Source organism: Spermophilus citellus, assembly GCF_964194105.1.
Source record: "Spermophilus citellus genome assembly, chromosome: 18".
NCBI classification, from domain to species: Eukaryota; Metazoa; Chordata; class Mammalia; order Rodentia; family Sciuridae; genus Spermophilus; species Spermophilus citellus.
This window is the reverse complement of record NC_138200.1, coordinates 252,249-279,805: the sequence shown is the minus strand read 5'-3', so window position 1 is coordinate 279,805 and position 27,557 is coordinate 252,249. Positions and strand designations below refer to the sequence as shown.

Genomic DNA, 27,557 nt, shown 5'->3' with positions numbered 1-27,557 from the left:
GATGAGTGTAAAAGCTGACCCTGGAGGACCCCAATCACACCTCAGTAGAGCTGCAAAGCCTCACTCCTGTAATTAGCATAAACTGGGGAATAAATGTGACATCTAAGGGTATTTACCAAAGAAGACAGGATACAACATGGGCCCGTTAATCAGCTTGTCATTAGGCTGCCGTTCTCATAATTTGTCACTTTGCTTCTGAGTATTCCTGCACAGGGAATTCCTGCACAGAGGCTTTTGGGGGATGCCTCATATCCAAGCCATAAGAGCCAGGATCAACTATTATTTCCCTCCCAGTTCTGGGGAGTGAACTTAGGACCTTGAACATGCTAGGCAAGCACTACCATTGTGATACACTCCCCACCCCCAGCTGTTTTTATTTTGAGACCAAGTCTTGCTAAGTTGCTGAGGCTGGCCTTGAACTTGTGACTCTTCCACCTCAGCTCCCATGTAGCTGGAGTTGCAGGTGTGCATCACAGTTTCCATCCCTGGATCCTCTTGATTCATATGGGATAACTTACAAGACGAGACATAGTTATTAGCTCTTGCAGCTTGAAGATCAAGTTTGTTTAGTAGTCTGGCTGATAACTGGACTCCATGGTGGCCCAAATTCAATGAGACAACTTCCAGAGCTGCTGTGGTGTAATGAGGAGAATCCAAAGGCTTTAGGACACGGGAAGTGCTGGAGTGCACTTATCCTGTGCAACACCATGCACACACGCACCCCCACCACTCTCCTCCTGAGCCCAGGCGGGCTCCCCCTCTCCTTGTCCTGAAGGCCTTTGCCACCCACTTGCCTGACTTGCTCTCTGCCCCTGAGGCTATTAGATCTTCAGACAAAACCTGAAAATAGGAGAGGGGAGAAGATTGTTCTCCTATCTCTGTACCCACTCCAGCAGTTATTCCTAATCCCACCAGGAAAGGAATTAGTTGTATATCCTGCTTAGCTCTAATGCATGATGTGAAAGGTGTGATTAGAGACATATTACTAGGGGCTATGCTAGATAGACTAGTGTACACGTTCCTGTCCAGTGAGCTGGTAGGCACAAGTAGGAATTTGTTCAACAAAGAAATTAGTTTCAATAGTGAACATGTAAGTTAGTTTTTTTATTTTCAAATCCCCATGTGAATAGGGTTCCAGTTAATGTAGCCCCTGTCAGAGGCTGGAAGGGACCATGGGACTGGTCTAGGGTTGCCCCTAGGGTCTTTTTTTTCCTGGTGATGAGGATCAAACCCTTGGCCTTGTACATGCAAGGAAAGCACTCTACCAACTGAGCTAAATCCCCAGCCCAAGAAATTTCTTTTTATGTCAATGAGACTCCACAGTCAAGTTTTCATATCCGAGGATTAGCAAGCATTCTGCAGGGATAGGGTTGGAACAAGTCTCCCAAGGGAAGATGCTGTGCAAGCAGAAAGTCTGTCCTGGCTGTAGCCTAAGTTTCTGTTTAATAATTAATACTTTTCGAGGTTGGTTTTCAGAAGACTGTACTGTTTGTTTAAAGGGGGCATATTGGGCCTCTGCATAATTAGCGTGGTTGTTTGAGGGGGTAATTATTAAAGTGTGGTTGCAAAAATGGTCTTCTAATTTCCCCTGGTTGTGCCCTCTGCTCCCTCCAGATAGAGGGGCGCCTGGAACTTAAGCCTCATTTGGGTTGTAATAAGCCCCTATATTGGCAAGCAAGATGAAGTCTTAGTACTGAAGGAGTTGAATTGCCCTTGCAGTCATTGTGTTTAGTAGTACCTGTGATTTTAAATTAGTATAAATCATCAAAAGTTATTATCTGGAATGGATGACCACCTTGATATTTAGGATGGATACACATGGCCTGGAATGGCAATATTATCTGTGGAGCTGCAGATAGGTAAATCCAGCCGTCCTTGGCCAACCCTGGGTTAGACAAATTTAAAAGACAGTGGGTAAGGTGTAAAGTTTTTCTTTTTTGCTTTACTTTTTACTTTAATAAATCATCTGTATCTTCTATAATAAGCATAAAAGATATCTACCTCTTTGGTCATATTTATTTAGTAACTAAAGCATTAAATGACAATTTTTACTTTTAATATTATGTTCATTATACTTGAGATTGTTTAGCTTTCATGTAGAGAAAAAAGAGACCCAGGCATGTGCACCTGCTAGGACTGCAACATGATTTTAATATTTACTGGTATGTGGGCAATTTCTATGAAGTGGACAGAAAGAAATCAATAAGAGTGACTGTAAAGTGGCCAATTAAGTGCTATTATCTCTAACCCACTGCTCAATCCATTTCAAGATGTGATCTATATTATTCTAGTTCTAGTTTATTGCTGGACAGTTGATGCACAATTTCTTCTGTAGGATGCTATGGCTTCTTCACAGAGAACTTGAAAAATCTCACACTGAATGTTATCTTTTAATTTCTTCTCACCACATAAACCCTTGTTTCAAGTCTTTTGTACAACAAACTGTTATCTGTTCTCAACACAAAAACTATGTGAAACCAGTGTCCAAGGAAGAAATCACAACTATGGTAATCAACAATAGTTTTAAAGTGGCACCCCCTTTCTCCACAGAAAAGTCTTGTCTTCTCCAGAAATCTTCACCGTGGCTGATTTTAGGATTGTCAGTAAAAGAGTCTCTGCAAAAGAGTCCAATGTAGATAAACTTCCTATTTTCGTGTCGCCCTGTTTACTTGGCCACTGGCCGAGAAGATAACCAGCACTCCAGGTTCTGGACACCCCTTACTAGTTTTTCAAACATATCCAGTATAGTACTTTGTAGAAATGTGCAAACAAGGCCTCTGGCCTTGAGTTGGGCTTCACAGAGATGTCTACATTTTTAAGATAAGAGAAGTTGCCAGTTGGGCTCCATGGTAATAGCTGGCAGGGGGAGGAAAGAGAGGGGAGAAGAAGCTCTCCTATTCTCAAGTGTTGTCCTTGAAGGGTTAACTTGCCCAAAACAGTGAAAGAAAAAGCTGCTTTTATGTGGACTTCTGCAGACTGTGAGCTTCTGAGCCCCTCCCCTTACATGCTGGGTGTAAAACTCTGAAACTACATGAACTCAGGGTTCAGGGGATTAACTGATTACAGCAAAAGCTGTGCCCTCTGAACATGGCTGCAGCCAAATAAAACTGTTTCCTGCTATCTTTGGTGCCTTGCCTCATCTATCCCTACAACAGTTTCACCTTCTCTCATTTGGTTTTCTAACTCATCAACTATTCTATCTTCATCTAAAATGGGACAATCATATTCTTCATCAGTCATTATATAACTACCCTTCTCAAGCTAAATCACCTACATTAATGTATTTCAGTCCTAATATTGATGCAAGTCCTTTGCCTAGTGTAGTTTTTCCAACCCCTGGAGTACCTGGCCTTTTATGACACATTTCCATCGCATGATCACATCCAGAGGCACAACTCTGGTCTGCATTTCGGGTCAGGCATTATATGGGATCAATCGTAAAGTTTTAAACAAATATGTTAGATCTAAAGATCTCTTAGAGGCTGACTTGGGCCAATTACTGACCAAAGGGTGAGGTTCAGTCCTGGGAACGGAGATCCCTACACCTTGGTTGGAAGGTTTTATGGTCAGCATTGCAGAGACAATGAGTAAGTTTGGTTATAGATAAAACAAAATAGTTATTACCTTATTAAAATACTCATCTAATCCTTAAGTGATTGTACTAAAGAGTAGCTTGAGGTCCTCAATTGGCTCACTGAAGGGGTTCTGCAAATCCAGTCCTGACTCAGGAGAAGCAGGAGCTATCTTCACTCTTTGAATGATGTATGTGGCTGCTGATTTATGTGACCTTAACAACTGTGGAGGTGGCCAGGATTACCAGGCAGGGTCCCTTCCATTTAGGTTTTTTGTTGGTGGTGGTGTTTTGGTACTGGGGATTGAACCCAGGGGTGCTTAAGCATTGAGCCACATCTCCAGACCTTTTTATTTTTTATTTTGAGACAAGGCCACGTTAAGTTGCTGAGGCTGGCCTGAAACTTGCAATCCTCCTGCTTCAGCCTCCTGGGCAGCTGGGATCAGAGCTGCGTGGGCTGGTTTTCCAGAGACCCTCCTTTCAAGTTTTTAAGACACGGTGTTCGCGACGCACGCTGAGCCCTTCCAGGGTTTAACTGGGCAGGGGGCTTTCGCCTGGGGCTGCAGGTACACAGGGGGCAGGCTTTACACTTTTTTTCACCGTAGCTGTTGTTTTGTCACCCTGGAGAGTCGAGTGGGTTCACGACTTCTCTTCCCGTAGAGTCGTGTGGGGTCCGGGGCTTCCCTGCGGGGGACACATGGCGGGCACAGCCGCCAGCCCTTCCCGGGAGAGAACCTCCAGGCCCGGGTGGGCCCTGCGATTCCTACTGGCCACTCCCCCTAACTGGGACACCGCCCTCCCCTTCGGGTTCCCGCAGGCCGGTGCTCCCGCGGCCACCAACGCCTGGGCCGAAGGAACAGCGCGGCTGGCACTGCCCAGGCGCCGACGGGCAGGCGAGCGAGCCAGGAGTGAGGCGCGGCCAGGGACAGGGAGGGCCCGGAGCCGGGGAGTGGGGACGCGAGAGCGAACTAGCGCACGAAGAGGAAGGGTGCGCAGAGAGGACCCGCCAGTCCCGCACCAAGCGCGCCAGGCCCGGCGCTTCCGCCTGAGCCCCACTTCCGGGCCGCTCTGGGCGCCGTGGCGGCCTGGTTCTCGGTGGTCTCGGAGAGGCTCCTCCGGCCCGAGCCCGGCGGCCGTCCACCTCGCTCAGCGTCCTGGCCGAGCCCGGCCAGCTCCCCGGATTGAGTGACGGCACAGGGTCTCTGAGGAGACCGGCGCCCGCTCGGAGCTGAGACGGCGCGGGACCCCGGCCAGCGCCACACCCGCACGTCTCGGCCGCTAGCGGCGGCTTCCCACCACGCGCTGGCCAGCCACCGTGGGGACCACGCGTCCCAGCTGAGTCTGTCTACTCGCCTCTTTAGCTTTGTTCCCCCGGGCAGTCCCCACTCCCAGTCCTGGTGGCCCAGACGAGTGTGGGCCCATGGCCCAGCCATACATCGCTCAACGAAAGACGTGGACCTGTGAGCATCCTGGGGCCAAGAATTCTGTGGGCGCCTCCATCTCCTGAAGAACTTGAAGCTCTGAGCACATCAGCTGGAACAGCTGCAGTCTTCTTCAGCTTCGGAGGGGAGAACTACTAAGGGAGTGGATGGAGTCCATATCGGGAAGCAAATTCCCACGAACTTAATGACTAAAGACAACCGTAATGTGTCGGGCCTTGATGATGCATGTCTGTGAGAGGCTTAAAGTAAAGGATTGTAAGTTGAGGCCAGCCTCAGCAATTTACTGATACCCTGTGCTCAGTGGTAAGGTTCCTGGGTTCCATCCCGAGTACCAAAAACAATGTATTCCCCCCCCCCCCACAGTTCTGGGGCCAGAAGCCTGACATGAACATCACTAGGCTGAAATCAAGATATCCTCAGACCCTGGGTTTAATCCCCAACACCCCCTCCCCCCCCCACACACACACAGTTGATTTCAGCTGAGCTCCCACTAAGGCTCTGGGGAGAACCACTTTTCTTGCCTTTTCCAATGGGTTCAGCTGCTTTCCTTGTATTCTTTGGCTTGTGGTCCCTTCCTCCATCTTCAAAGAATTGCAGACATCTTACTATTTCTCTAGTCAATAAGTAAAAATCCACCAGGTTGGTGGCATACACCTATTATCCCAGCTAATGGAGAGGCTGAGGCAGGAGGATTTCATATTCAAGGACAGCATCGTCAACTTAGTGAGACCCTGTCTCAAAATGAGTACTGGAGATGTAGGTCAGTGGTAATGCACCCCTGAGTCCAACCCCCAGAACCAACCAACCAACAAATAAAAAACCAAGGAAGTAAAAATCCTTAACACGTTTGTTTTGTCTCACTTTGCACAAGTAATGATTTTAGTTTTAATTTTTAAAAAAGTCTTCAGCAGCAGGCAACACTGCCATAACAATTACAGGAGCTCAGTGCCATACGACACTTTTCCCCTGGGACAGTCTAAAGTGGGTCAATGGGCCCTTCAAGGAAGGCTGTGTCCCCAGTGACTCAGGGGCCCAGGTCCCTTCTAACGTCTAACCAACCTCCTTGAGTCTTCAGCTGCGTGTTTTCTCTCTGGCTATGAAGCAGGTGAGGAAGATGGTGTACTGTGTAGAGAATCAAATGTAACTGCGTTACTATTACTGTTCTTGATGGAGTCTGCCTACAAACGGGATATTCTGTCAAGGTATAGATATTAACAGCGGACATGCTTGAAAACGAGGTGTCTGCTGTCCTTGGGAGGGCCTACTTGCAAACGAGAGGCTCCTTCAAGGTTTAGATAAGGTAATAGCGGACATGCTTGAAAACGAGGTGTCTGCTGTCCTTGGGAGGACTTGCCTGCAAACGGGATGTTCTGCCAAGTGGGCTAGGAGGGCGCTGAGAAAAATTTTATTATCTGTTCTTAACAAAGAGCAGAGCTCAACATACTCCGGCCGAGAATAGATTAGCCATGAGAAGCGGGTCACTTCTGATTAGAAAGTAAAACTTCTGTATGCTATGTTTAATTAGCTGAAAGACCTGATTTATTGATGCTGGAAGGCTGCCTTCTTTTTTCACAATACTATAAAAAGATTGCTTGTACACAATAAAGGACTTTTTTTCTGCTGCTGCTTCGCTTGCTCTGCTTCTTCTTCTTCTTTCTTTTCCCATGCTGACCTGCAAGTGAATTACTGCAACAGTACTGTATTCCATGTCATCTATCATCTGTCCACACCCCAGAGCTAGACCCCAGTTGCAGAGCTCAGGGTAACTGCAGGGGAGCTGCAGTATGCAGGCTGTGTGCACAGGATGAGAAAGGGGACTGTGGGTGTCCCTCTCTTCAATAGGACCCGCCATCCTCCCCTCTACCCTGAGGCTCTTCATTAAAGCACCCAGCATCAGACAGAGCCCCTCACCCTCACTCTCACCCTCCAGCTTTTCCTGGCAGTCTGAGTGCCCATAGGTGGCCTACTGTACCCACTTAAGTTGAGTGAAGTCATACAGGGAAGGAGTTCCCTGGGTTCGATCCCGAGTACCAGGGGTTCTGCCCACAAGGAATCCCTGCTCTTTACTGGCTCTAGCTCCCAAAAGGACCTTCAGATGAATGCAGCTTCGACTGACATGTTGATTTCAGCTTCAACCCCAGCACAGATGTCCAGTGAGTGCTGAAACTTGCTGTCCCTGAGGGCTGGCCTGGAAGGAGGGCAGCACAGTGGGGAGACCCTGAATCAGAATCACCCTGCCAAGCTCCTCCTACTTCTTCACCCTAAGAAAATACACAAGATGATAAGTGTCCGTTGTCTTAAAAACACACACCTGCTGGTTTGATGGTGCACCCCTGTAATCCTAGCAACTCAGGAGGCTGAGGCAAGAGTACTGGAAGTTCAAGGCCAGTATCAGCAACTTAGCAAGGCCCTGAGCAACTTAGACCTGTCTCAAAATACTCAAAAACGGGGGTGGAGAGGGTTCGCTGGATATGTAGCTCATTGGTAAAACACCTCTGGGTTCAATCCCCAGGACCAAAAAACAAACAAAACACCACACACATATGCACACATGGGAAATTTTAAGCATGGACAATTAGTACTCTGGTACAGACTCAAGAGTGCTCAAAGAAGGTCTAGGCCTGATGGCTGTTGCCACTGTCACCGAGCCAATCCCCAGACAGGGCATTTCCCTGGAATGACCTTGCTGAGGTCATGAGCATATAAGGAAGCTAAGAAGGGGCCCTGGAATGCTGCAACTAGAACCAGAGGGCAGGAGAAGAAGCAGGGAACACCAGCTTGGAGACCTTTAGCCTCATTCACAGGATGGAAGGTGAAAATATGAGAATATTTTTATTCTCTGTACCTTACGGTTTCTTTCACTCAAAAGTCTTTCTGAGCTGGGAGGTTGGCACACACTTGTGGTCCTAGCACTGAGGCTGAGGCAGGAGGATCACGTTAGTCCAGCCTGGGCAACAAACAGACCCTGTCTCAACAGCAGCACCTCCTGGGGCCAGCCAGCAGCAAGTCTTTGATATGCAGACTGACCAGTTTGGGCCCTGTGCCTCTGGAGGCAATATTCCTGTTTCAGATGTCCAGGGCAGGTGCCAAACAACTAGGAAATAGTCTGCGGTTTAAAGCTTGCCGGAATCATTCCAGCTAGACTCTCGTAAACTGTTTTCTCTGCCCTACCCTGCCTTTCTGGCAGGCCTTCCCCTTGTCCTGTCCCTACTGCCTCTTGACAGACCTGAGCATTCCCACCTGGCCTACAGGGCTGGGTACATGGCTCAGTGGTCCAGTGCCCCTGAATTCAATTCCCGCAGCCGGGAAGTCCTGTGAGCCCAAGAGGCTCTACAGGGCAGGTCTGAGGTGTGGAGAGGTGCCCAGTCCACCGCAGCAGCACCTCCCTGGGTCACAGGCCAACCTCCCCGACAATCCTACAGGACAGTAATCCTAGCCGTCGGTCCTGCACGTACACGCGGCGGGAAGGAAGGTGGGCTCAGCCGGGAAGAAGCAGGCCCCTGCGTGCCGGCACGACTCTTCTGCACCTGTCCCCTCTTCTCCCCACTGTGCCACCCTCCTTCCGGGCCGGCCCTCAGGGACAGCAAGTCTCAGCACTCACTGGACATCTGTGCCGGGGTCGGAGTGAAGTGGGGGAGTGAAGGCAAACAACGTGCCAGGCGTCAACTTAGAAGAACCAGCCGTCGGGGACGTCCAGCAGGCAAGTGCCGCTGGAATGTGGGGAGGGGCGGCGGCTTCTTCTGCCTTTCCACGGGGGCGTTGGCGCTGGGTCCGACCGCGGGAGAGGAGCCGCCGGGCTTGGCGACGCGGAGGGGAAGCGAAGTGCAAAGGCCAGGAGGCGCCACCGGAGGGGCCTAGAGCTGCCCCGGCAGTCCTGGGCCTGCCCTCGTGGGACGCGACCTCCCACGCGGCCTGGGGGAAGGCAAACTACAGGCTGCGGACCTGCCGGAACTGAAGGCGCGGACCCAGAGTAGACGGACCGGAAGTACGAGGCTTCCCGCCGCCGCCGTCCCCAGGCGCGGGAGAGCGTAGCGCTAAAGCGCCCGGAGGTCCCCGCCTCGAAGGCCAGGGTCCCAGGTCCGCGCAGAATGCCATTTACTCGCCCGGGGCGGTCTCACGGTCACCGCCCCGCACGCAACGCGGAGCCCTCCTCCCGGATCCTCCGGGCCGAGCGGCACTGACGGTTTCGGGATCCCACTAGGGTAATGGCGGACGACGCTTGCGCTGGGGCTGCTGGGAAACGTAGTTCTGCTGCGCCCCTTTTCTCGTAAACCGAGGTAGCGGGGAAACCTCGTTTGTCACGGCCACCAGGTAGTGCGCCCCCTTGGAAGGAGAGCTCAAACCTGCGTCGTCGTCAAGGAGACAGCGTCCGGGTGAAGAACGCCTTCGCGCCCGTCCCGCCGGGCCAAGCGGGAGATTGGCCGGCAGGATGTTGGCCAGCCCTGCGCCCGGTCACGTTTTCGAGGGGTCGGGACCCAGAATTGGGCTTCCACTTCCAGCCTCGATGCAATAAGTGTTGGGTGGGGACGCAAAACACCTGGAACGTTCTGAAATGTCCCGAGGAGCGCGCGCTCTCTGGAATGACAAAATCAGAATCTCAGAGTGAAGGCATCATCTGGACGCCGGGTGACTCTACAGCCTCGACGGAGAATCACGGCCTCCCAGCCACAAAAGTGGTGAGACCGTACTTGTCTCCTTGGTCCTCGGTCCTGGATAGGATGAGCTGGTCAGACATCCTACCTATTTGTCACTCTCATCTTGTCCCCATCTATCTCGTGGCCCCCTCCATAGACCTTTTTTTTTTTTTTTTTTTTTTTTTTTGGCATTGGGGATTGAACCCAGGGCCTTGTGCTTGCAAAGCAAGCATGCAAGGATCCATAGGCTAATTTTGTTAGCCAATCAGGCACAGGCAGAGTGCCACCGATTTGCTAACCCTCAGATTACTCTATTCCCTTTCTCAATCCTGTGGCAATCCGGACATGGAGCCCCTTGCCAAGGGGTCTGTTTTCCCTGTCCAGCAAGGTTAGTCCTTAGTTTGTTACTCTGCCTAGGACTTGTCAGTGCTTCTCCAGGTTGGAGTGATGACTGGAGGGCACTTGGAGGACCGCTGGCCCCCTGTGTCATCTGGTGGCTCCCAAGACCTTAACTCCAAAAACCTTAAGGGGGGTGGTGGTTTAATGAATGGAGCAGGTTCTGCCACTGGCTGAAAGCCTGGGTTGCTGCCCTCCAAAAACACACAGGACTTAGGCACTCAGGCATAAAGAGGAGTTCTGAGTTACTGAGACCTGCGGCTCTTGTGCACAGAAAGGGCCTTCCTCTGGAGTAACTACCTGGTGCATGATCCCATACCAGCCCACCCGCACACCCTGTTGCTGTGCTTAACTGGAGCCACTATTCTGGGTCCGGTTCCCAAAAGGGGCCCTGGTTGTAGGATCTGGAAGTGCAGAGGTGAAATGAAGACTGGTAGTTCCCAGGAGGGGAGAAAAACACCAGGAGCCAAGAAAGCAAAACACAGTGGCTTGGCCAAATTTCCTCAGGAGGGGAAAAAAAAAAAATCTGTTGGTTTGCAGTGTTGGGGATTATTCCTAGGAAAGCAGTCTATCACTGAGCCACACACTTATCCCTAAATCACAAATCTTGAAAACTGTAACAAAGTTAGAAAAAGTAAGGAATTTCAGCAGGAGTTGAAGGCATCTAGATCAGTGGGGAAGGCAAAGGTTACCTTCTTGCCTGTCCTCCCCAGACTGTATTAACCTCAGTGCAGCACTCATTTTGGAATTCTGACCTCCTGTGTGTTGTATTATGAAACTAAGTTTGTGTTAATTTGTTACAACAGCAAACAGGAAACTAACACAGTCTCCATGAGGTACTAGAAGGTCTGACAATTTTAAAAAATCTGACATATGTCCCTTTTGAGCAGAGTAAGGGAATGACTCAGGCCCAGAGCCTCTACCTTCAACCTCATCAAGCACAATTCAACCACAGTAGTACCTCTATGTACTTATGCCTGTGTTTCCAGCACCTGATGCTCCCTCCCCACCCACCCCCAGTACTAGGGATTCAACCCAGCGGCACTCTATCACTGAACTATATGTTACCAGCCCTTTTTATTTTTTATTTTGAGACAGGGTCAAAGTTGCCCAAGTTGCCCTGTAACTTGCAGGTCTCAGCAGCTAAGAATACAGGGGTGGGGCTGGGGTTGTGGCTCAGTGGTACAGAGCTCGCCTAGCATGGATGAGGCCCTGGGTTTGATCCTCAGTACCACATAAAAACAAATTAATTAAAGATATTGGATCCAACTACAACTAAAAAATAAATATTTTTTAAAAAATACAATACAGGTGTGCTCCACTATGCCTGGCCAGCCTCCCATTTTCTCTACTAGATAACCCTAAGTATGGGGATTGGACTGGATCCATTCTTATCAACACCCCAGCACATGCACTCTCCCTGTATCTCTCCAGATCTACAGTCATCCTGACAACACAGGGTCTTAATCTGCAGCTTGCAGACTGAACCTAGAAGAGGCTTAAGCCAGGTCACCCAGCAGGTGGACTGGCACAGGCAACTGTCCCTAGAAGCCTATGTTTGGACACACTCCATAGGCATGGCACTGTGGCAGGGAGAGACAGGGCAGTCCTGCAAGAATTGGAGAGTCAGTATGCCTGTTCATTCCTTTGCACCTTTATTTCAGCAAGCCTGGAGGCAGGACAAACCCTTCTGTAACTACAGCCCATAATCACATGGTTACTGGGCAAGCAGCATTTCCTTTGAAGAGGGAGAGGGTTTAGGGATAGAGTCCCTGTCTGGATTATGCCATACCTAGGGGAAAGGACCACTCGTTGTTCACAGAACAAATATGTCATAGGCATTGTGTATGTGCAGGGGCCCCCAGAATTGTGGGAGGCACAATGCAGGGACATGGGAAAGACAGCTGAAGTAGGAGAGATCACACCATGGGGCAGCCATCGGAGATTCCCAGCCTCACCACCTTATGCTCTTTGACCTGGACAATGTTACTTCATCTCTCTGGGCCTCCCTGACTGTAAAATGGGTATGTCCACCTCATAAGATTGTTTTGAAAGGTAAGTAATCTGGTTCCTAGATTCTTAATTGTCCCTATGGGATCAGGGAGCTGCTTACCCCAGAGTAATTCCTAACTATAGGAGGCAAGAGAATGAGGTAGGAAGGATGGCATGAGGTTATCATGGTGACACGGAAGTAAAGGCCAAACATGGCAAAGGGAGCTTTTCAGTATCTGGGGTATATTAGTGTGGATGTCTGCAGTAATAAATTGCCACAAACTTAGTGGCTTAAAACCACAATTTACTGAGTTCCGAAGATCATAAGTTCATAAGGTGGTGCAAGGGCACATTCTCTGTGGAGGACCCTTCCTTGTTTTTTCAAGCTTCTGGTGGCTCCATGTTCCATGGCTTACGGGTGCATCACTTCAATCTAGGCCTCTATGGTCACATGGGTGTCTCCCAACTTTGCCTCTTCTTTCCCTTGTGGTTTTGGGCACTGAACCCCTCTTGCACTGAGTTACATCCCTAACCCATCTTTATAAGGACACTGTCAGCCCCTCCCCAGCTGACCTGTTCAGAGATCCTTCTGGGAGCAGCTGGAAGAAGCAATAGCTGGGGAGATAGAGGCCTGTATGGGGACCGGATAGGGGAACAGTCCCATCCCTCATTGCAGCCTTTGGTCTCAAAAGCAGAAGTCAGGGGCTGGGATTGTGGCTCAGCGGTAAATCGCTCATCTAGCACGTGCAAGACTCTGGGTTCGATCCTCAGCAACACATAAAAGTAAGATATATACAGTAAAGATATTTAAAAATTTTTTTAAAGTAGAAGTCAGCCTAATTCAAAACAGCAGCCCAAGAGCCGGGGCCGCGGACACGGTTATGAGCACCAGGATAAAAAACGCCCCCGAGGGGACCCAGTTGCCAGCCCTGCCCGGCTCCAATTCCCCCACCTCCAGATGGGTAGCACTGCTCCAGCATGTGGGTCTGGCTCTCACCGCCGCGAACCCGACCCCAGGACGCGAAACTGGGGTACCAAAGGCAGGACGGCGGGGAAATCCCGGCGGCAGGTAACCGGAGGAATGACCGCCGCGGCCGGGGACCCGCAGACCCAGGCAGTGGGGAGGGGCCGCGCGTGGACGGCACATACTCGTGGCACTGCGGAGGGCGGTGGCAGACTCACTCCACCAATGCGGAGACGCGATGCGTGTGTCCTGAGGAAGCAGTCCTGAGGGCGGCAAAGAGCGATAGGGTACCGAGCCGAATGCCGGGCCGAAATGATCGCGTCCCGGACTTCTGCCCTCATTTGAAATGGCGGCGTTGGTCTTGGACGTCTATGCACTTGTGCACAGGCCCCCGTGTCCTGGCAACTACGTCTTACTGCACTTCCGCCAGGCAAGTTGTGGTCCCGCTTCTGAGAGTGCGCGTGCGCGGCGGATAGGCGCGTTCGTCTGATTGGGAGGCTGCCTTTCATCCTCACTCCGGATTGGTCTGTGAGCGCTCAGTGCCACTGTGCTCTCCCGTAGCCTCTGCTGACCCGGAAGTTTTCCCTCCACTTAAAAGCGTCGGTCTGCGCTGCGCGGCCTCTTCCTGTCTGTACGAGTGTGGCGCGTGGTGCACGCGGAGCGACCGAGACTCCCCAGCTGTGCTCTCAGGTAAGGCTGTAGGGGGGTCTGGGTCCCGAAGGGCGGCCCAGGGTCTTCTGGAGATCGGCGGAGGGGCCCAGGGGCCTGCGCCTTCCGTACTCGGCTCTCCCCTCTTCTGGAAAACGGGTACTCGGAAGCGCGCGCGGCCAAAGCCACTTGGTGCTACGCCATGGTCCTCCACCGCCGAGGCAGCGCTCCCGGGCCCTGATGTGGGATTTTCGGCTGCACTTTGAGACCGGAAGTTCCCGTTTTCGTAGCTCCTTGGTAACCATTTGTTACCAGTGTTCGTTTTCTTCGGAGAATTCTTCGTGTCTGCCTAGTATCAAGCCGGAATGGAAACTTTTTCATGGGCTCTGTCGCAGCTTTTCTGCGGTTATCCTTATGTCAGATGGTGTTACCACCTCGAGGATGCGGAAGACGTTCAGAGCAGCTTATTTTGCCTGGGTAAAATCGGCATGGCGGTATTTGATTCCCGTCAGATGCTATGCTTAGCATTGTCTGCTAAGCCACTGTAGGGCTTCATGAAGCAGCTGTGGACAGGGTGACTTGTCAGGTCTTGGAACCAGGGCTCCTGGGTGAGACAGATGGCAGCCGAGTGCTTTTCCGAAGCCTGAGAAAATGGTCCCTCCTAGCTTTTCAATTCACCGCTAGGAGGAGGGTCAGCCCCAGAGGTGGGGTTGGGGGAGCCTAGATGTTCACAATTTACTTAGGTCCCTTCTAATTCCCACAGGATGGGGTCAGCCTCACAGTTTATTTCTGCTCTCACCCCTGTCCCCAGGATGACGGAGTGGGAGACAGCCGCACCTGCAGTTGCAGAGACCCCGGACATCAAGCTCTTCGGGAAGTGGAGCACTGATGATGTGCAGATCAATGACATTTCCCTGCAGGTGAGGGGGACTTGACACTGGCCTTCCCTACTGGGCGTTGGAAGGAGATGTGGATTCTTCCAGGAGGAGACCTTTGAAACTTGGGGATTGTTCCACTAAGTCAACACTTAAAGTCAGGACAGTTAAAAAGATCCCTGGGGTTGTGGCTCAGCATTAGAACCCTTCCCTAGCATGTGTGAAGCCTTGGGTTCAATCCTCAGCACCACATATAAATAATAAAGGTATTATGTCCACCTACAAGTAAAATATGTTTAAAAAAGATCGCTGAATCACCACATCCACTCTTTCTTGTATCTTGCCTAAAGGTTAGTACAGTTTTATATGGGGTTCCTTTTTCAGAAGTATCACATATACTGTTGCATGCGTTTTGTTGTTTTTGTACTGAATACACCTAACTGTTTACCATTTAGTCTAGGGTCTATAGCTCAGTGGTAGAGTGCTTGCCTAATGTGTTCAAGGCCCTGCATTCAACAGCTAGGACTATATACACACAAAAATATTTTTCTATTGTTTTAAAGTGGAAGCATCTGGGTGGTTTTTTGGGGGCGGGGGTTGGACAAAATGCCTTTATTTTATATAGTTTTATTGGTGCTAAGGATCGAATTGAACCCAGTGCCTCACACATGCCAGGCAAGTGCTCTGCCATTGAGCTATAGCCCTAACCCAGCATCTTGGGGTTTTTTTTAACGTGGTCTGGTTATCCAACATCATCTGTTAAGACTGTTTTTTAACCAGTTGAATGGTGAACTTGTTGAAAATCAGTTGGCTGTGAATAAATGGGTTTATTTCTGGATTCTGAATTATGTTGTTGGTTTGTATATCTTATGTTTATGCCAGTACTATGATGTCCTGGTTACTGTAGCTTTGTAACATGTTGAAATCAAGAATTGTAAGTGCTTGTACTTCTGTCTTATTCTCATACTCTTTTACCGAGTTTCTGCCACTCCTGCCCCTTGATGCAGAGGTGTGCACTTTGCTGAGCATGCCCCCAGCCCTCAAATAGCTTCCTGTTTCAGGAGTTTCATGGACCTTAGGAACTTGTATTTTTGAGGGCTCTTCCTGTGTTTTAAAAAAATTTATATTAAAGGTTATATTTTGCAAGCCTGTAGTTCTTAGCACCTTGGGAGGTTGTGGCAGGAGGATTACAAGTTCAAGGCCAGACTCAGCAACTAACTGAGGCCCTAAGCAACTTAGTTAGACCCTGTCTCAAAGGAGAAAAGAAATAAAAAAAGAGCCGAGAATGTAATTCAGTGGTTAAGTGCTGATGGGTTCAATCTCTAGCACCATAAAACAGTAGTAGTAATAATAATGATGATATTTTGTGAATGTGTTTGTATAAAGATAAATGTGAGTTGTGTTTACTTTTTTCCTTTTTGTTTGAAAAGAAATTAAAGCATTTTTGTTCCCTCTAAAGATGCCATAGCACTTATGTACTGTGCCTAAAGGACACAGGATTATTTTCATTCTGGATGTCTGGGAGAGCTTCAATTCACCCCTCCATGGGTTTGCTTAGGCAGCTTTGTATATTGTGGTGCAAGGGATGGAATCTAGGGCTTCTTGCATGATAGGCGAGTGCTGTACCATAGCACCCCACAGGCCCAAACTTCTTCATTAGGAACCAGATGGTATGTTTATGCCTCACAGTCACATTGGATTTCAGTTACTTTTTTTGTTTTTGTTTTTGTACAATGCTTTAGCAAGGTAAAAACTACAGGGTTGAGGTTGTAGCTCAGTGGTAGAGCACTTGCCTAGCACCTGTGAGGCACTGAGTTCTATCCTCAGTAACACATATAAAAATAAAGGTATTAAAAAATGTAAAAACTGGGGATGGGGTTGGGGTTGTGGCTCAGCAGTAGAGGGCTCGCATTTATGTTCTCACGTGGAAATAATAAGAGTGGCCTTGGGCACATTTTGTAATGGAAGTATCAACTGCAGTCCACTTTGCATACTCCTCTAATTTCCTTCTGCCATCCTTATGTATGCAAGGCTACCATTTTGGCCTTTAACAGTGTTTCTGACTCCGATGACACTCAGCAACATCTAGATACATTTTTAGTTATCAAAATTACAGTGGTGCATGCCTGCAATTCCAATAACTCAGGAGGCTGAGGCAGGAGGATTGCAAGTTTGAGGCCAGTCTCAGTAACTGGAGAGGCCCTGTCTAAATAAAGAGGGATAGTAGAGCACCTGCCTAGTATGCCCTGGGTTCAATCCCAGCACTGCCAAAACAAACAAAAACTTTGAGTGGGTTGCTGCTAGTGTACTGGGTACTGCTGAACATCCTGTGGTAGTTTCAGCAGAGAATCGTCCGCCCTACAGCGTCCGTGTTCAGGGAGCACTGTTGCAAAAAAAACAAACAATGGACTTCACTCCGTTGTGAATGGAGTGTTCTTGAAGTGTTACATGGAAGGAAATGCACTTGTGTAGTTTTCCCTCTTTCAGGGCAAGCTGGATTCACATCCATATCCCCTGGGGCGGGGGCAGACTGGGATTGCAGTGTTGGGTACTGGGTATTCTCTGGTCCTGGTCTGTGTCCATCCTGTTCCTGACTGTTCCTCATCCCCTGCTGCCTCAGGATTACATTGCGGTGAAGGAGAAGTATGCCAAGTACCTGCCTCACAGTGCAGGACGCTATGCTGCCAAGCGCTTCCGCAAAGCACAGTGCCCCATCGTGGAGCGCCTCACTAACTCCATGATGATGCATGGCCGCAACAACGGCAAGAAGCTCATGACTGTGCGTATCGTCAAGCATGCCTTTGAGATCATCCACCTGCTCACTGGTGAGGTAGGACTCTGACAAGCAAGGCAGGCTGTGTCTGTACCACATGCTGAAGCGCCCTGGTATGCATGCCACTCTTGTCACCTATGTGGCTGTCACCCTGTTTTAGGATTGAGTCGGGGAGGGGGAGCACTTGGGGCTTGATGTTGAGCTCATAGCCCCCCTTGTCTACTAGAACCCTCTGCAGGTCCTGGTGAATGCCATCATCAACAGTGGCCCCCGGGAGGATTCAACACGCATTGGGCGAGCTGGCACCGTGAGAAGGCAGGCTGTGGACGTGTCCCCACTGCGCCGTGTGAATCAGGTGGGGTTGGGCCCTTGGCCTTGTGCAGGTGGAATGGGAAGAGCTGCCAGGAGTGGGTGGAGTCCTACCTGGGGCAGAAAGGTTGTCCCTGTTTGCATGTTTTACCTGGAGCCTCACTTCCTCCAGGAAAGCTTCCTGAATCACACCCTGTTCAGAGCACATCCTGGCTCCCGGAGCCCTTCAAAGTCTGGTTTCATCTTGTTTCTGATGTACAGTGTGTAAAATGTACCATAATTGTAGTGTATGCTACAGATGCATTGTGTGGGGTGGTTTCTTTTCTTTTTGTTTCCTCCTCTTAGACCTGGTAAGAGGCAGTTGTAGTAATTCTAATAGTTTTCCCTAAGCATTTGAACAGGTGTCTTATGAGCAAGGCTTATCTGTTCCCATCATTCCATTCCTGAGGAATTTAATAGCAATACAATATCTGTCATTTATTCATCTGTCCCAGTGTGCCCTTTACCTTGTCAATCAAAGGTCCAGGTCAAGAGCATGCATCACATTGTTATGGCAGGTCTAAAGTCCTATCATTGGCTGTGTATGTCTGTGGACACTTGTTTTTTCCAGCCGATGTCACCTCCCCCTGTATCTTGTCTGAATGGGCCCAGTTACTGGAGGGCCACAGTCCTACAGGCCTGATTTGACCCCTATGCTCTAGGCCATCTGGCTGCTGTGCACAGGGGCCCGGGAGGCGGCCTTCCGGAACATCAAGACGATTGCTGAGTGCCTGGCAGATGAGCTCATTAATGCTGCCAAGGTGGGTTGGAATGTGGGTCTCAGGGCAGGGGTCAGGGCGCTCCCAACATCTAGAGCTAATTTGATGTCTCCTCACAGGGCTCTTCTAACTCCTACGCCATCAAAAAGAAAGACGAGCTGGAGCGTGTGGCCAAGTCCAACCGTTGATTTCCCGGCTGCTGACCAATAAACTGTCTTCCCTTGGGGACAGCTGTACCCATCTGTTGCCTGTGTTTGGGGGGGTGGCCTTGTGTGATGGGGATGCTCCTGGCGCTGGCATGACTTGTCAGCCTGTGGAAACCTGAGTCACAGGGCACCGGCCAGATGCCCTAGAGTGTTCCAACAGGTATTGGGAATGAGGGAGAGGATGTCCATGACGGGAGACCTGGGTACCTGTGGATCATCCTGAGGTCAGGCTCCCCAAAAGCACGCCCAGGTAGAGGTAAAGAGGGTCTGTTGTCTGGGCCACAGTCATCCCAGCCCTGTGTGCAGGCTGGTCAGTCCAGCTGTTCACCTCTTAGATGTGTATGCTGGCTTTGGGTTGTGGCCTGTACTCACAGGGTGCTAGGAGAAGCAGGAGCCTGCCCAGGCAGCTCATCTGGTGGCTCCATAGTGGAATGTTTGGTTTCACAGTGGATTGAACCTGTGTCCTTGCACAGGAAGCTACATCCCCAGCCCCCTGAAACTCTTAGGCCAACCCCCTTGGGATCCTTGTCTTACAAACTCCAGTTGATAGGGTTACAGGGGCACCAAGGTAGGTTTTGAAAAAGGGTGGTTGCATCCCTGCCTGCCCAGTATCATCAGCATCCATCTGCAGTCAGGCTTGCTGTTCCTGGCAGGCCTGGTCTTGGGGGTGGGGTAGCCAGCCAGACGAGTTAAGCAGGTGCGTGGGACCTGTGGAGGGTGGCCCCAGGTCAGACACCCTCCCCTAGGGAGGGGCACTCATACCCAACAGCAGGCAGACCAGAAACTGGGCAGTACAGGAGGGACACCCCCAGCAGGCAGAGGAGAAGGCATCACAAGGTAGGGAGGGTTGCTGCTGTGCCTTCACCCCTGTCCTTTATCAGGAGTTGACCCTGGTGGGTCCTCCGTGGCATCTTGGGACATCCTTGGCACAGCCAGGTTTGCTTCCCAGGTCTGGGAGTCCCACTTAACCTTGGTCCCCTGCACCGATTCCTTCCTGGAGACACTGAGTCCACACAATCTACAAGTGGCTTCAGTCTGCCTGGACCTTCCGAGGGCCCATCCCTGACGCCTTGGCTCCTGGTAACCTGACAATCCCCCCCTGTTCTGGGTAACTCCCTCAGAGCAGCCCCTTTTCTAGACATCCTTCCTTGCCTGACCACCTCTCCCCGTAGGTTGGGTCCAGATGCCCTGCCCGCGGCCTCCCTGGCTCCGCCGCCTGCGGAGTGCAGGCCCCCGCTTCCCAGGTGGAGATGAGGAAGAGGACGCAGAGGAGGACGAGGGCGATGGGAGCCCCAGCTCGGGCCCCATCCTGCCCCCCGCGTCTCCCATGGAGTGCCTCATCTGTGTGTCGCCCTTCAACGGCGTGTTCAAGCTGCCCAAGCGCCTGGACTGCGGCCACATCTTCTGCCTCGAGTGCCTGGCGCGCCTGTCGCTGGCCACGGCGGGCGGCGGCGACGCGGTGGCCTGTCCGGTGTGCCGCGCGCCCACACGCCTGGCGCCGCGCGGAGGGCTGCCCGCCTTGCCCACGCAGCCTGGCTTGCTGCCCCGCGACGCGCGCGCGCCGCCACCGCACCAGGGCTCCGTGCGCTTCGACCGCCGCCGCGGGCTGCTCTACCTGCGGCCGCCGCCGCCGCCGCCCGGGCCGCGCAAGAGCTGCGCCGCGCGCGCTCCCCCGCCGCCGCCTCTGCGCCTCGGCCGCCCGCTGTCGCGCCGCCTGACGCTGAGCAGCCCGGCCTGGGTCTTCAACACGGCCGTTGCGCTGGCCGTGCTGGTGGCCGCGGGCCTCGTGGTCTCCGGCGTCTACATCTTCTTCCTCATCCCTCACGCTGCCTCCGCCGGTCCCGTGCGGCCGCAGCTGGTGGCTCTGGCCCCTGAGCCCGGCTTCTCCTGGTTTCCGCCGCGACCCACGCTGGGGCCACCCTGGACGCCGCGCCCCACCAGCCCTGACCTGGACAACCCCCTGCCAGGGACTGCAGTGGGTGCACTGGAGCGCGAGAGCGTCCCTAAGGACCCAGCCCAGCCAGAGGGCACGCTGGACGACCCATCAGACCGCACGTGGCAAGCAGGGGAGGGCCCCGGCTGGACCCCACGACTACGGGGCATGAGGAGGGTGTGGGGCCCTCGATGAGTGCCTCCTCCGCGCTGCGCCTGGGATCCTCTGGGCATCCCCTGGGGCCTTAGCGCGTGCATTCCCAGCACCTATCTCTTCAGACTGGGCAGGGCACTTAGGTAGTACCACCACGGACAGCAGCAACCACCGCAGCGGGTCCACATGGATCCTCTGGGAACACACCTGACCCTCATGGGAGGCCACCTGGAGATGTCTCTGGCTGATTCCCATGGCTGTCCAGCTGAGGGTGCCCTGGCCTGACGTTTGTAAGGGTTTTCCTGGAGGTCATTGGTGAACCTCACCCCTGTGAGATCCAGTTGGGAGTCTAGTGGAGTCCAGCTGGGCGCTACCCCACTGACATCCATACAGGGGCTCTGAACTTGAAAGAGGGCCGCGGAAGAATCCCCAGCCGGCACCAGGGTTGAAGGTTCTGATCCACTCTTCCTTGGGGTGCACTGTAGGTCGAGGGGTCTTGGAGAGAAAAGTTGCTGTTAATATCTTGTGGTCATGCCCCTCCACTGTTCCTTGCAGGGACAACTATCCCACACGGAGTGTGAGCTTTTCTTTTCACTCTACTGCCTGTAGGATGGACATAGGAAGACAAGTTTGCCCCTGGCTGGAACTCCGGCTCAGAGGGGCAGGGATGACCTGACCAGGGATGATTAGGGCCCTGTCTCTGTCTTTGTCTCTCTCTTTAGTACCAGAGATTGAACCCAGAGGCCCTTAACTGCTGAGCCACATCCCCAGTCCTTTTTACATTTTTTTTTTTGGGGGGGGGTGGCAGGGGTGTCTTGGGGACTGAATTCAAGGGCACTCGGCCACTGAGCCACATCCCCAGCCCTATTTTGTATTTTATTTAGAGACAGGGTCTCACTGAGTTGCTTCGCACCTGCAATTGCTGAGGCTGACTTTGAACTTGAGATCCTCCTGTCTCAGCCTCCCCAGCCCCTGGGATTACTGGTATGTTCCACTGTCCCTGAACTATTTACTTTTTTTTTTTTTAAAGAGAGAGAGAGAATTTTAATATTTACTTTTTAGTTTTCCGCGGACACAACATTTTTGTTGGTATTGAGGGTCGAACCCCGCCGCACGCAGGCCAGGCAAGCGCACTACCGCTTGAGCCACATCCTCAGCCCCCTGAACTATTTACTTTTTGAGACACGTCTCTCTTAGTTGCTTTGGGCCTTGCTAAATTGCTGAGGCCCAGCGAGGCCATCTCATGAAAACTGGCTGCTACCCTGTTTCTAAGTCCCAGCTTGCCTTCACCTCTGGGTCATGACCCTGCAAACCTCCCAACATGCTGTGGGGCAGCTGTGGTCATCATGGCTTACGGAAGCCAAGGTGGCCCAAGTCAGACACAAGATGTGACTAGAGGAGTCCTGGACTTCCCTGGTTAGCCTGAGTGATTCTGGCCTCTTTTCCTGCCCGAGTCCCTTCACCCTGATTAATTTCCAAGGGCCAATTTTTTTGTTATAATGTAGTTATATATGATGGTAGAATGTATTTTGACATAACATACATACTTGTAGGAGTACATGATGTAGAGTTTCACTGGTTGTGTATTCATGGTGAACATAGGAAGTTACCTCTGATTAATTCTACTGTCTTTCCCATTCCCATCTTCATTCTCTCCCCCCCCCACCACCACCACTCTGCCCTGTCTAATCCATTACAATACCCTCCCACCCCCAGGGCACCTAGCAGCCACATATCGGAGAAACCATTTGGCCTTTTTTTTTTGGGGGGGGGGTTGGCTTATTTCATTTACCAGGAAAGTCTCTAGTTCCATCCATTTACCAGCTAATGCCATAATCTCATTCTTCTTTGTGGCTAATATCCCATTGTGTATATGTACTACATTTTCTTGATCCATTCATCTATTGAAGGGCACCTATGTTGGTTTCATAACTTAGCTATTGTTAATTGAGCTGTTACTGTAGTATGCTGATATTTAGTATTACCTCCCCTACCCAGCTCACAAACCAGGGAGTGGGACAGCTGGGTCAAATGGTGGTTGCATTCCAGAGTGGTTGCACCAATTTGCAGTCACAACAAATTCATCATTTTCCCCACATCCTCACCGACATTTATGGTTATTTGTATTCTTGATAGCTGCCATTCTGACTGGAGTGAGATGAAATCTCATGGTAGTTTTAATTTGCATTTCTCTAATTGCTAGAGATAGCGAACATCTTTTCATATATTTATTGACCATTCACATTTCTTCTTTTGTGAAGTGTTTGGTTCCTTTGTTCATTTTTGATTGGGTTATTTGCTTTTTTGACGTTCAGTTTTTTTAATTCTTGAGTTCTTTATATATCCTAGAGATCAGTGCTCTGAGGTGCATCTGGCTGAGATTTTCTCCCATTCCGTGGGCTCTCCTCACATTCTTGGCTGCTTTCTTGATGTGAAGAAGCATTTTAGTTTGAGGGCAGGGGCCAGTTTCCTTCTCCATGGCTCCACCAGCTCTGCGGAGCCTCTCCTCCGGCTCCCGTGGAAGTTGGAGTCTCCTAGTTCACAGCAGTCTTCAGGGAAGCTGGCATGGGCTCCCAGGAGAGGCCGATGGTAGCTACCTTCTGCACTGACTGACCACAGGCCTTGAAACCCCACTTGGTGTTGGGGGGTTCACCAAGGGACGGGGAGGCTCATGTGTGATGGGAAGCTCCTGTGTGATGTTCACATGTCTGTCACCAGCACTGGAAATGCAGTGGGTGCCAAGAGGTCACTGGGGGAATGGTTACTGGAAATTGGTGGCATCACAGATCACTGAGATGCAGCCTGGGAATGCTTGCAGGTACCCCAGGCTTGCCAGGGCCCCAACACCCTGGCTCAGGCATGTCTTCAGAAGTAGTTCAGGTGGCAAGCCAGAGGAGGAATACCAGGGAGTCCAGGGTGTGTCTTCCCAGACCAGTTCTTGCCCCACACCACTGTGAACATCATCCGTGGGAGCTGGGGTTAGCACCCTGGGTCACTGGGAAGCCACACCCCTGCCTCAGGAAGGAGCAGGGCTGGTGGTCCCTTCTCTGGCTACTGTAACAAACTATCCCCAACTCAATGCCTTAGGACAATACATTTATTATCTTACAGTTCTGCAGTCCAGAAGCCCAAGATCATTTCACTGGACTAACAGCCAGATTCAAACAGTTCTAGTTCTTTTTGGAGGCTATGCAAAAATCTGTGTCCATAGTTTTCCCAGCTTCTACAGCTGTCTTCCTTGGCTTGGCATAGTTTCTTCAAAGCCATCAGCATAATATCTACAAACCTCTCTGACCCTTCTCTTTCACTTAAAAAGACTGTGAGAGTACCCTGGGTCTGTACAGATCATCCAAGATAACTCCCACCCCAGAGTCTTAAGCTAATCAATCTACAAGGTCCATTTTTCTAGGTAAGGTAGCAGACTCACAGGTTCTAGGGATCACCACCTGGACATCTTTGGGATTCTGAGATCTCCCTCCTCATTGACTCTCCTCCACCCCAACCTGGGGGAGTGAGGGTGGGTAGACCTGGCCAGAAAGGGATCCTTGGCTGGCAGTGAAGAGAAGCCAGAGAGTTTGCCGTCTGAGGAGGACCCTGCAGGATCCTGGAGGAGGGAACCTCAGGGATGTATCCTTAAGTGCATTCAAGAGCTGGCATTGAGGTAGGTGCATATCCTGCAGAAAGGTAAATGAATCTGGGGAGGACAGTTGGAGGCCGGGGGTGTGGGCAGGGCTGTCCCCTCCCTGTCCTAACTAGCTGCCTTGGAAGAACTACTGTGGCTTCTGCACCATTCCAGTCTGGGAGCCTGGGCCTTATCCTCTCCTTCCCTAAAAGGAGGCTGATGACAGAACCCAGGTGTTGCTGACATCCATCTGTAGATTACTACTTTGGTTCCTCCTTGCCCACTGCCCACAAAGGGGCTGCCCTAAACCACCCAGCACAGGACCACGGGGTACTTTTTCACCCCAGCCCATTTCCCTCTCATCTTGGGCTCGGGAGTTTTGCACCCTCCCTTTGCCCACCCCATGCCCACTGGACACCACCACTGGTCCCATGGCCTTGTCACTTAGCCCCAGTTTTGTTGTGCCTTGATGCCCAGAAAGTGGAGACAGCTTCAGACTCTGGCACAGGTGCCCAAGAGGCCTGTGTGGGCCAGGCCTTGGTTCTCTCTTCTCTAATATGGGCGACAATAAACCCTCAATTTGAGGAAATTTGTTTATCCACAAGTATTTGTTGAGTGACTTTTACATACCAGGGTTAGGGGCCTCAGGAACAAGGACTGACCTCACACTGCAGATGAAGGGCTGAGCAGACTGACCCCTTCTTCTGGCCACCACACTGCCTCCTCTGCCAAGCTCATTTTCCCAAACCTTCCCTGGTCCTGTCTCCCAGCTCTCTTCCCCACAAGCCAGGAGGGATGTCAGGGGCTCCACTGTTTGTGATCTATAATGGTTAATTTAAATCGTCAACTTGATTGGATTAAAATGCTGAGGATTAACAGGCTTCTGGGGGCTGGGGTTGTGGCTCAGTAGTAGAGCGCTCGCCTACCAGGCATGAGGCACTGGGTTCGATCCTCAGCACCACATAAATGTAAAATAAAGATATTGTGTCCACCTAAAACTAAAAAATTAATATGTAAAAAAAGAGGCTTCTGGGTGTGTCGGTGAGGGTATGTCTAGGAATGACTGGCATGTGGGATAGATAACCAAAGTGGAGACCCTCCCTATATGTGGGCAGCCCAGTCCAAGAGATTGGAGGCTTGGATGGAATAAAAGCTGAAGAACCAGGAAGTGGCAGCAGATGCAAGCTAGATTCTTCTTGACTGCATTCTTGATTGCTGCTGGGATGGTAGGAGGACATCAGACTCTTGCTCCTCCACTCTTCCCAAGTGGACTCTGCCAGTGATTCTCCAGGGAGTTTTCAGAAGCCTTCATCTTGGATGGGGCAGCACCACTGACCTCTCTTGTTCTGAGGTTCAGCATCTTGGACCATGCTGCTGCTGGTTCCTCCAGCTCTCCAGCCTGCCATGGCCACTGTGGACTACCCAGCTTTCGGTTGTAGAAGCCAAGCTAATAAATAATCATACCTCCTCTTGGTTCTGTTCCTCTAGAGGGCCCTGACTCATACAGAATCCTGCCCGCCTTTTCTCAGCACGGTCCGAGAGGCCCCTGCCCAGACCCGACAAGTCCGTGGCCCAGAGGGGCCGTCGCCGGACACTGGGGGGTGCCAGGTCCCGACTGAAGATGGTCACACAGGCGGCCCAGCAGGGCCGGGTGGGCTGCGGGAGCTTTCTTCAAAATCCCTGCTCGCCTCACCTCCGCCGGGCAGCCGGTTTTCCCTCCCTCCTCCGTTCTCCTCCGACGCACTTCTCGCCGACACACGGGGCCACCATCTGACCTCCTCCCTCGCCCCCTCCCGGGTCAACGGGAAAGCGGAGGGGGTGGCAGGAGACCCCCTCCGGGCAGGAGAGTCGCGACTTTTAGGGCTAGAGCCACAGGCCCCGCCCTCCCCGTCGCGTCAGATCTGAACGGCCAATCAGGCGAGAGCTCCGGCGGTCAGGCCCCCCCCCCCCGCCGGGTGGATCTGAACGGCCAATCAGGCGAGAGCTCCGGCGGTCAGGCCCCCCCCCCCGCCGGGTGGATCTGAACGGCCAATCAGGCGAGAGCTCCGGCGGTCAGGCCCCGCCTCCGCCGTACCGCGAGGTCTGCGCGCGGCTCTCAGACCCGGGCCGGCCAGGGCGGGAACGCCAGAGGGAGAGGCTGACCCGTCAGGAGCCCGAGACCTGCGTGGCTCTGACGCCGCGCGCCGCCCCGAGCGCCAGGGGTGGATCGGGCGAGGAGGAGGTGGAAACCCGACGGCCGCAGCGAGTCGGGGAGGAACGAAGGGTGTGGCCGGCGGCTGCCGGGCTGGAGCGGGACGAGTGAGCCCGGAGGAGGGATCCTGACAACAAATCCTCCAGCCGAAGGGGGCGCGCGGCGTCGTGGCGGTGCGCCCGGCCCTGGAGTCAGGCCCAGGCCGTGGCGAGGGGCACTTGCTCCGGCGCCTTGGCGGTACAGTGAGCGGTGAAGACACTTCAGTGCGGCCAGTTTGTACACAGGTAGAGGAGGTGACAGAGGAAGAGTGACATGCGACCCAGGGCGAGCCCGGCTTCCCCACACGGTGAGGTCTGAACCTTGAGCAGCAGCCGAGGCAAGCTAGGAAGCCGGGTTCATTAAAAAGGGGTGACAGACTTCTGCCAGGGAGGCGGGGGCCTGGCTGGTGTCCTGGCGTCCCCAGAGGCGAGGTGTTCTGCCCCTGTTCTCGTCCTAGGGTTCCTCTGTTCCCCTCCTTCCCTCCTCATCTTTCTCCTTCCGCAGAGGTGACGAGGCCCAGGAATGCCGGGTGGGAGGGCCCACGGGTGGGAAACCGGTGGGCTGAAGGGGGAAGCCCCTATTTATTTATTTTCAAAAATGGAGTCACATCAGTTTCTTACAACAACTAGAAAATACCTATTAAAAAATTTAAAAAATATGGCCGAGGGGCCTGGGGATGTGGTTCAGTGGTAAAGTGCTTGCCTGGCGTGCATTTTCCCCTCCCAGTAGGGAGGGGAAATTCCTGGGATGGGTTACCTTGGCAACAGGTTGGAGCCGGGGCAGGTTCTTGATAAGATCCCTCAGGAGACAGTCTCCAACTTCCCAGACTCACTCAAAATTGCCCTCCTTGACCGGACCTGGACCTGACTCTATTTACCTGTCTATACAGACTGCCTGTCTAATTCTGGCGTCAATGGGAAGGAGCAGAGTTTGGCTTCCCCATCCTAGGGAGTGTGACAGTCATCTGCATCCCCCGCTCCCTGGGGATGAACATGTCCTTTTTTTTTTTTTTTTTCTTTTTTGGTAGCAGGGATTGAACCCAAGGGTGCTT

At 51.9% G+C, this 27,557-nt stretch overlaps 2 protein-coding genes, 3 long non-coding RNA genes and 1 pseudogene across 6 annotated transcripts in view; 2 read left to right on the top strand and 4 right to left on the bottom strand.

The window, feature by feature from the left end:
* The window catches only part of LOC308637720, a 116,460-nt gene extending 106,897 nt beyond the window's left edge, over positions 1 to 9,563 (bottom strand). Inside the window, exons 1-2 of the long non-coding RNA XR_014019666.1 lie at positions 8,615 to 9,563; positions 6,592 to 7,274 (exon numbers count right to left, since the gene is read on the bottom strand). This is a non-coding gene — a long non-coding RNA (uncharacterized lncRNA). The remainder of the gene's footprint in view (positions 1 to 6,591; positions 7,275 to 8,614) is intronic.
* LOC308637966 (adenylate kinase isoenzyme 6-like) lies at positions 2,228 to 3,370 on the bottom strand (annotated as a pseudogene). Its single transcript has 2 exons — positions 3,162 to 3,370; positions 2,228 to 2,542 (listed from the first exon to the last, which is right to left on the bottom strand). The product of its transcript is annotated as an adenylate kinase isoenzyme 6-like (transcript).
* Positions 9,564 to 12,362: 2,799 nt separating the features above from the next.
* Positions 12,363 to 13,410, bottom strand: LOC308637722. The gene is made up of 2 exons (XR_014019670.1): positions 13,185 to 13,410; positions 12,363 to 12,801 (listed from the first exon to the last, which is right to left on the bottom strand). It is a non-coding gene; the product is annotated as an uncharacterized lncRNA (long non-coding RNA).
* Positions 13,411 to 13,558: 148 nt separating this feature from the next.
* RPS5 (ribosomal protein S5) lies at positions 13,559 to 18,598 on the top strand. Its single transcript, XM_081274437.1, has 6 exons — positions 13,559 to 13,689; positions 14,459 to 14,567; positions 17,143 to 17,352; positions 17,522 to 17,650; positions 18,306 to 18,404; positions 18,482 to 18,598. The coding sequence occupies exons 2-6, from the start codon at positions 14,460 to 14,462 to the stop codon at positions 18,548 to 18,550; spliced, it is 615 nt and encodes a 204-aa protein (XP_081130563.1). The 5' UTR covers positions 13,559 to 13,689; position 14,459; the 3' UTR covers positions 18,551 to 18,598.
* Positions 18,599 to 19,751: 1,153 nt separating this feature from the next.
* RNF225 (ring finger protein 225) lies at positions 19,752 to 21,423 on the top strand (the record flags this gene model as incomplete). Its single annotated transcript, XM_081274636.1, has 1 exon — positions 19,752 to 21,423. The coding sequence occupies one exon, from the start codon at positions 19,752 to 19,754 to the stop codon at positions 20,694 to 20,696; it is 945 nt and encodes a 314-aa protein (XP_081130762.1). The 3' UTR covers positions 20,697 to 21,423.
* A 2,313-nt stretch (positions 21,424 to 23,736) lies between these two features.
* LOC308637309 lies at positions 23,737 to 26,146 on the bottom strand. Its single transcript, XR_014019589.1, has 2 exons — positions 24,939 to 26,146; positions 23,737 to 24,328 (listed from the first exon to the last, which is right to left on the bottom strand). It is a non-coding gene; the product is annotated as an uncharacterized lncRNA (long non-coding RNA).
* Between the last annotated feature and the right edge of the window lie 1,411 nt (positions 26,147 to 27,557).

Coding starts and splice junctions, on each gene's coding strand:
- RPS5 (XM_081274437.1), top strand. CDS start 14,460: ATGACGGAGTGGGAGACAGCCGCACCTGCAGTTGCAGAGACCCCGGAC. Junction 14,568..17,142: donor TCAATGACATTTCCCTGCAG/GTGAGGGGGACT, acceptor CTGCTGCCTCAG/GATTACATTGCGGTGAAGGA. Junction 17,651..18,305: donor CACTGCGCCGTGTGAATCAG/GTGGGGTTGGGC, acceptor CCTATGCTCTAG/GCCATCTGGCTGCTGTGCAC.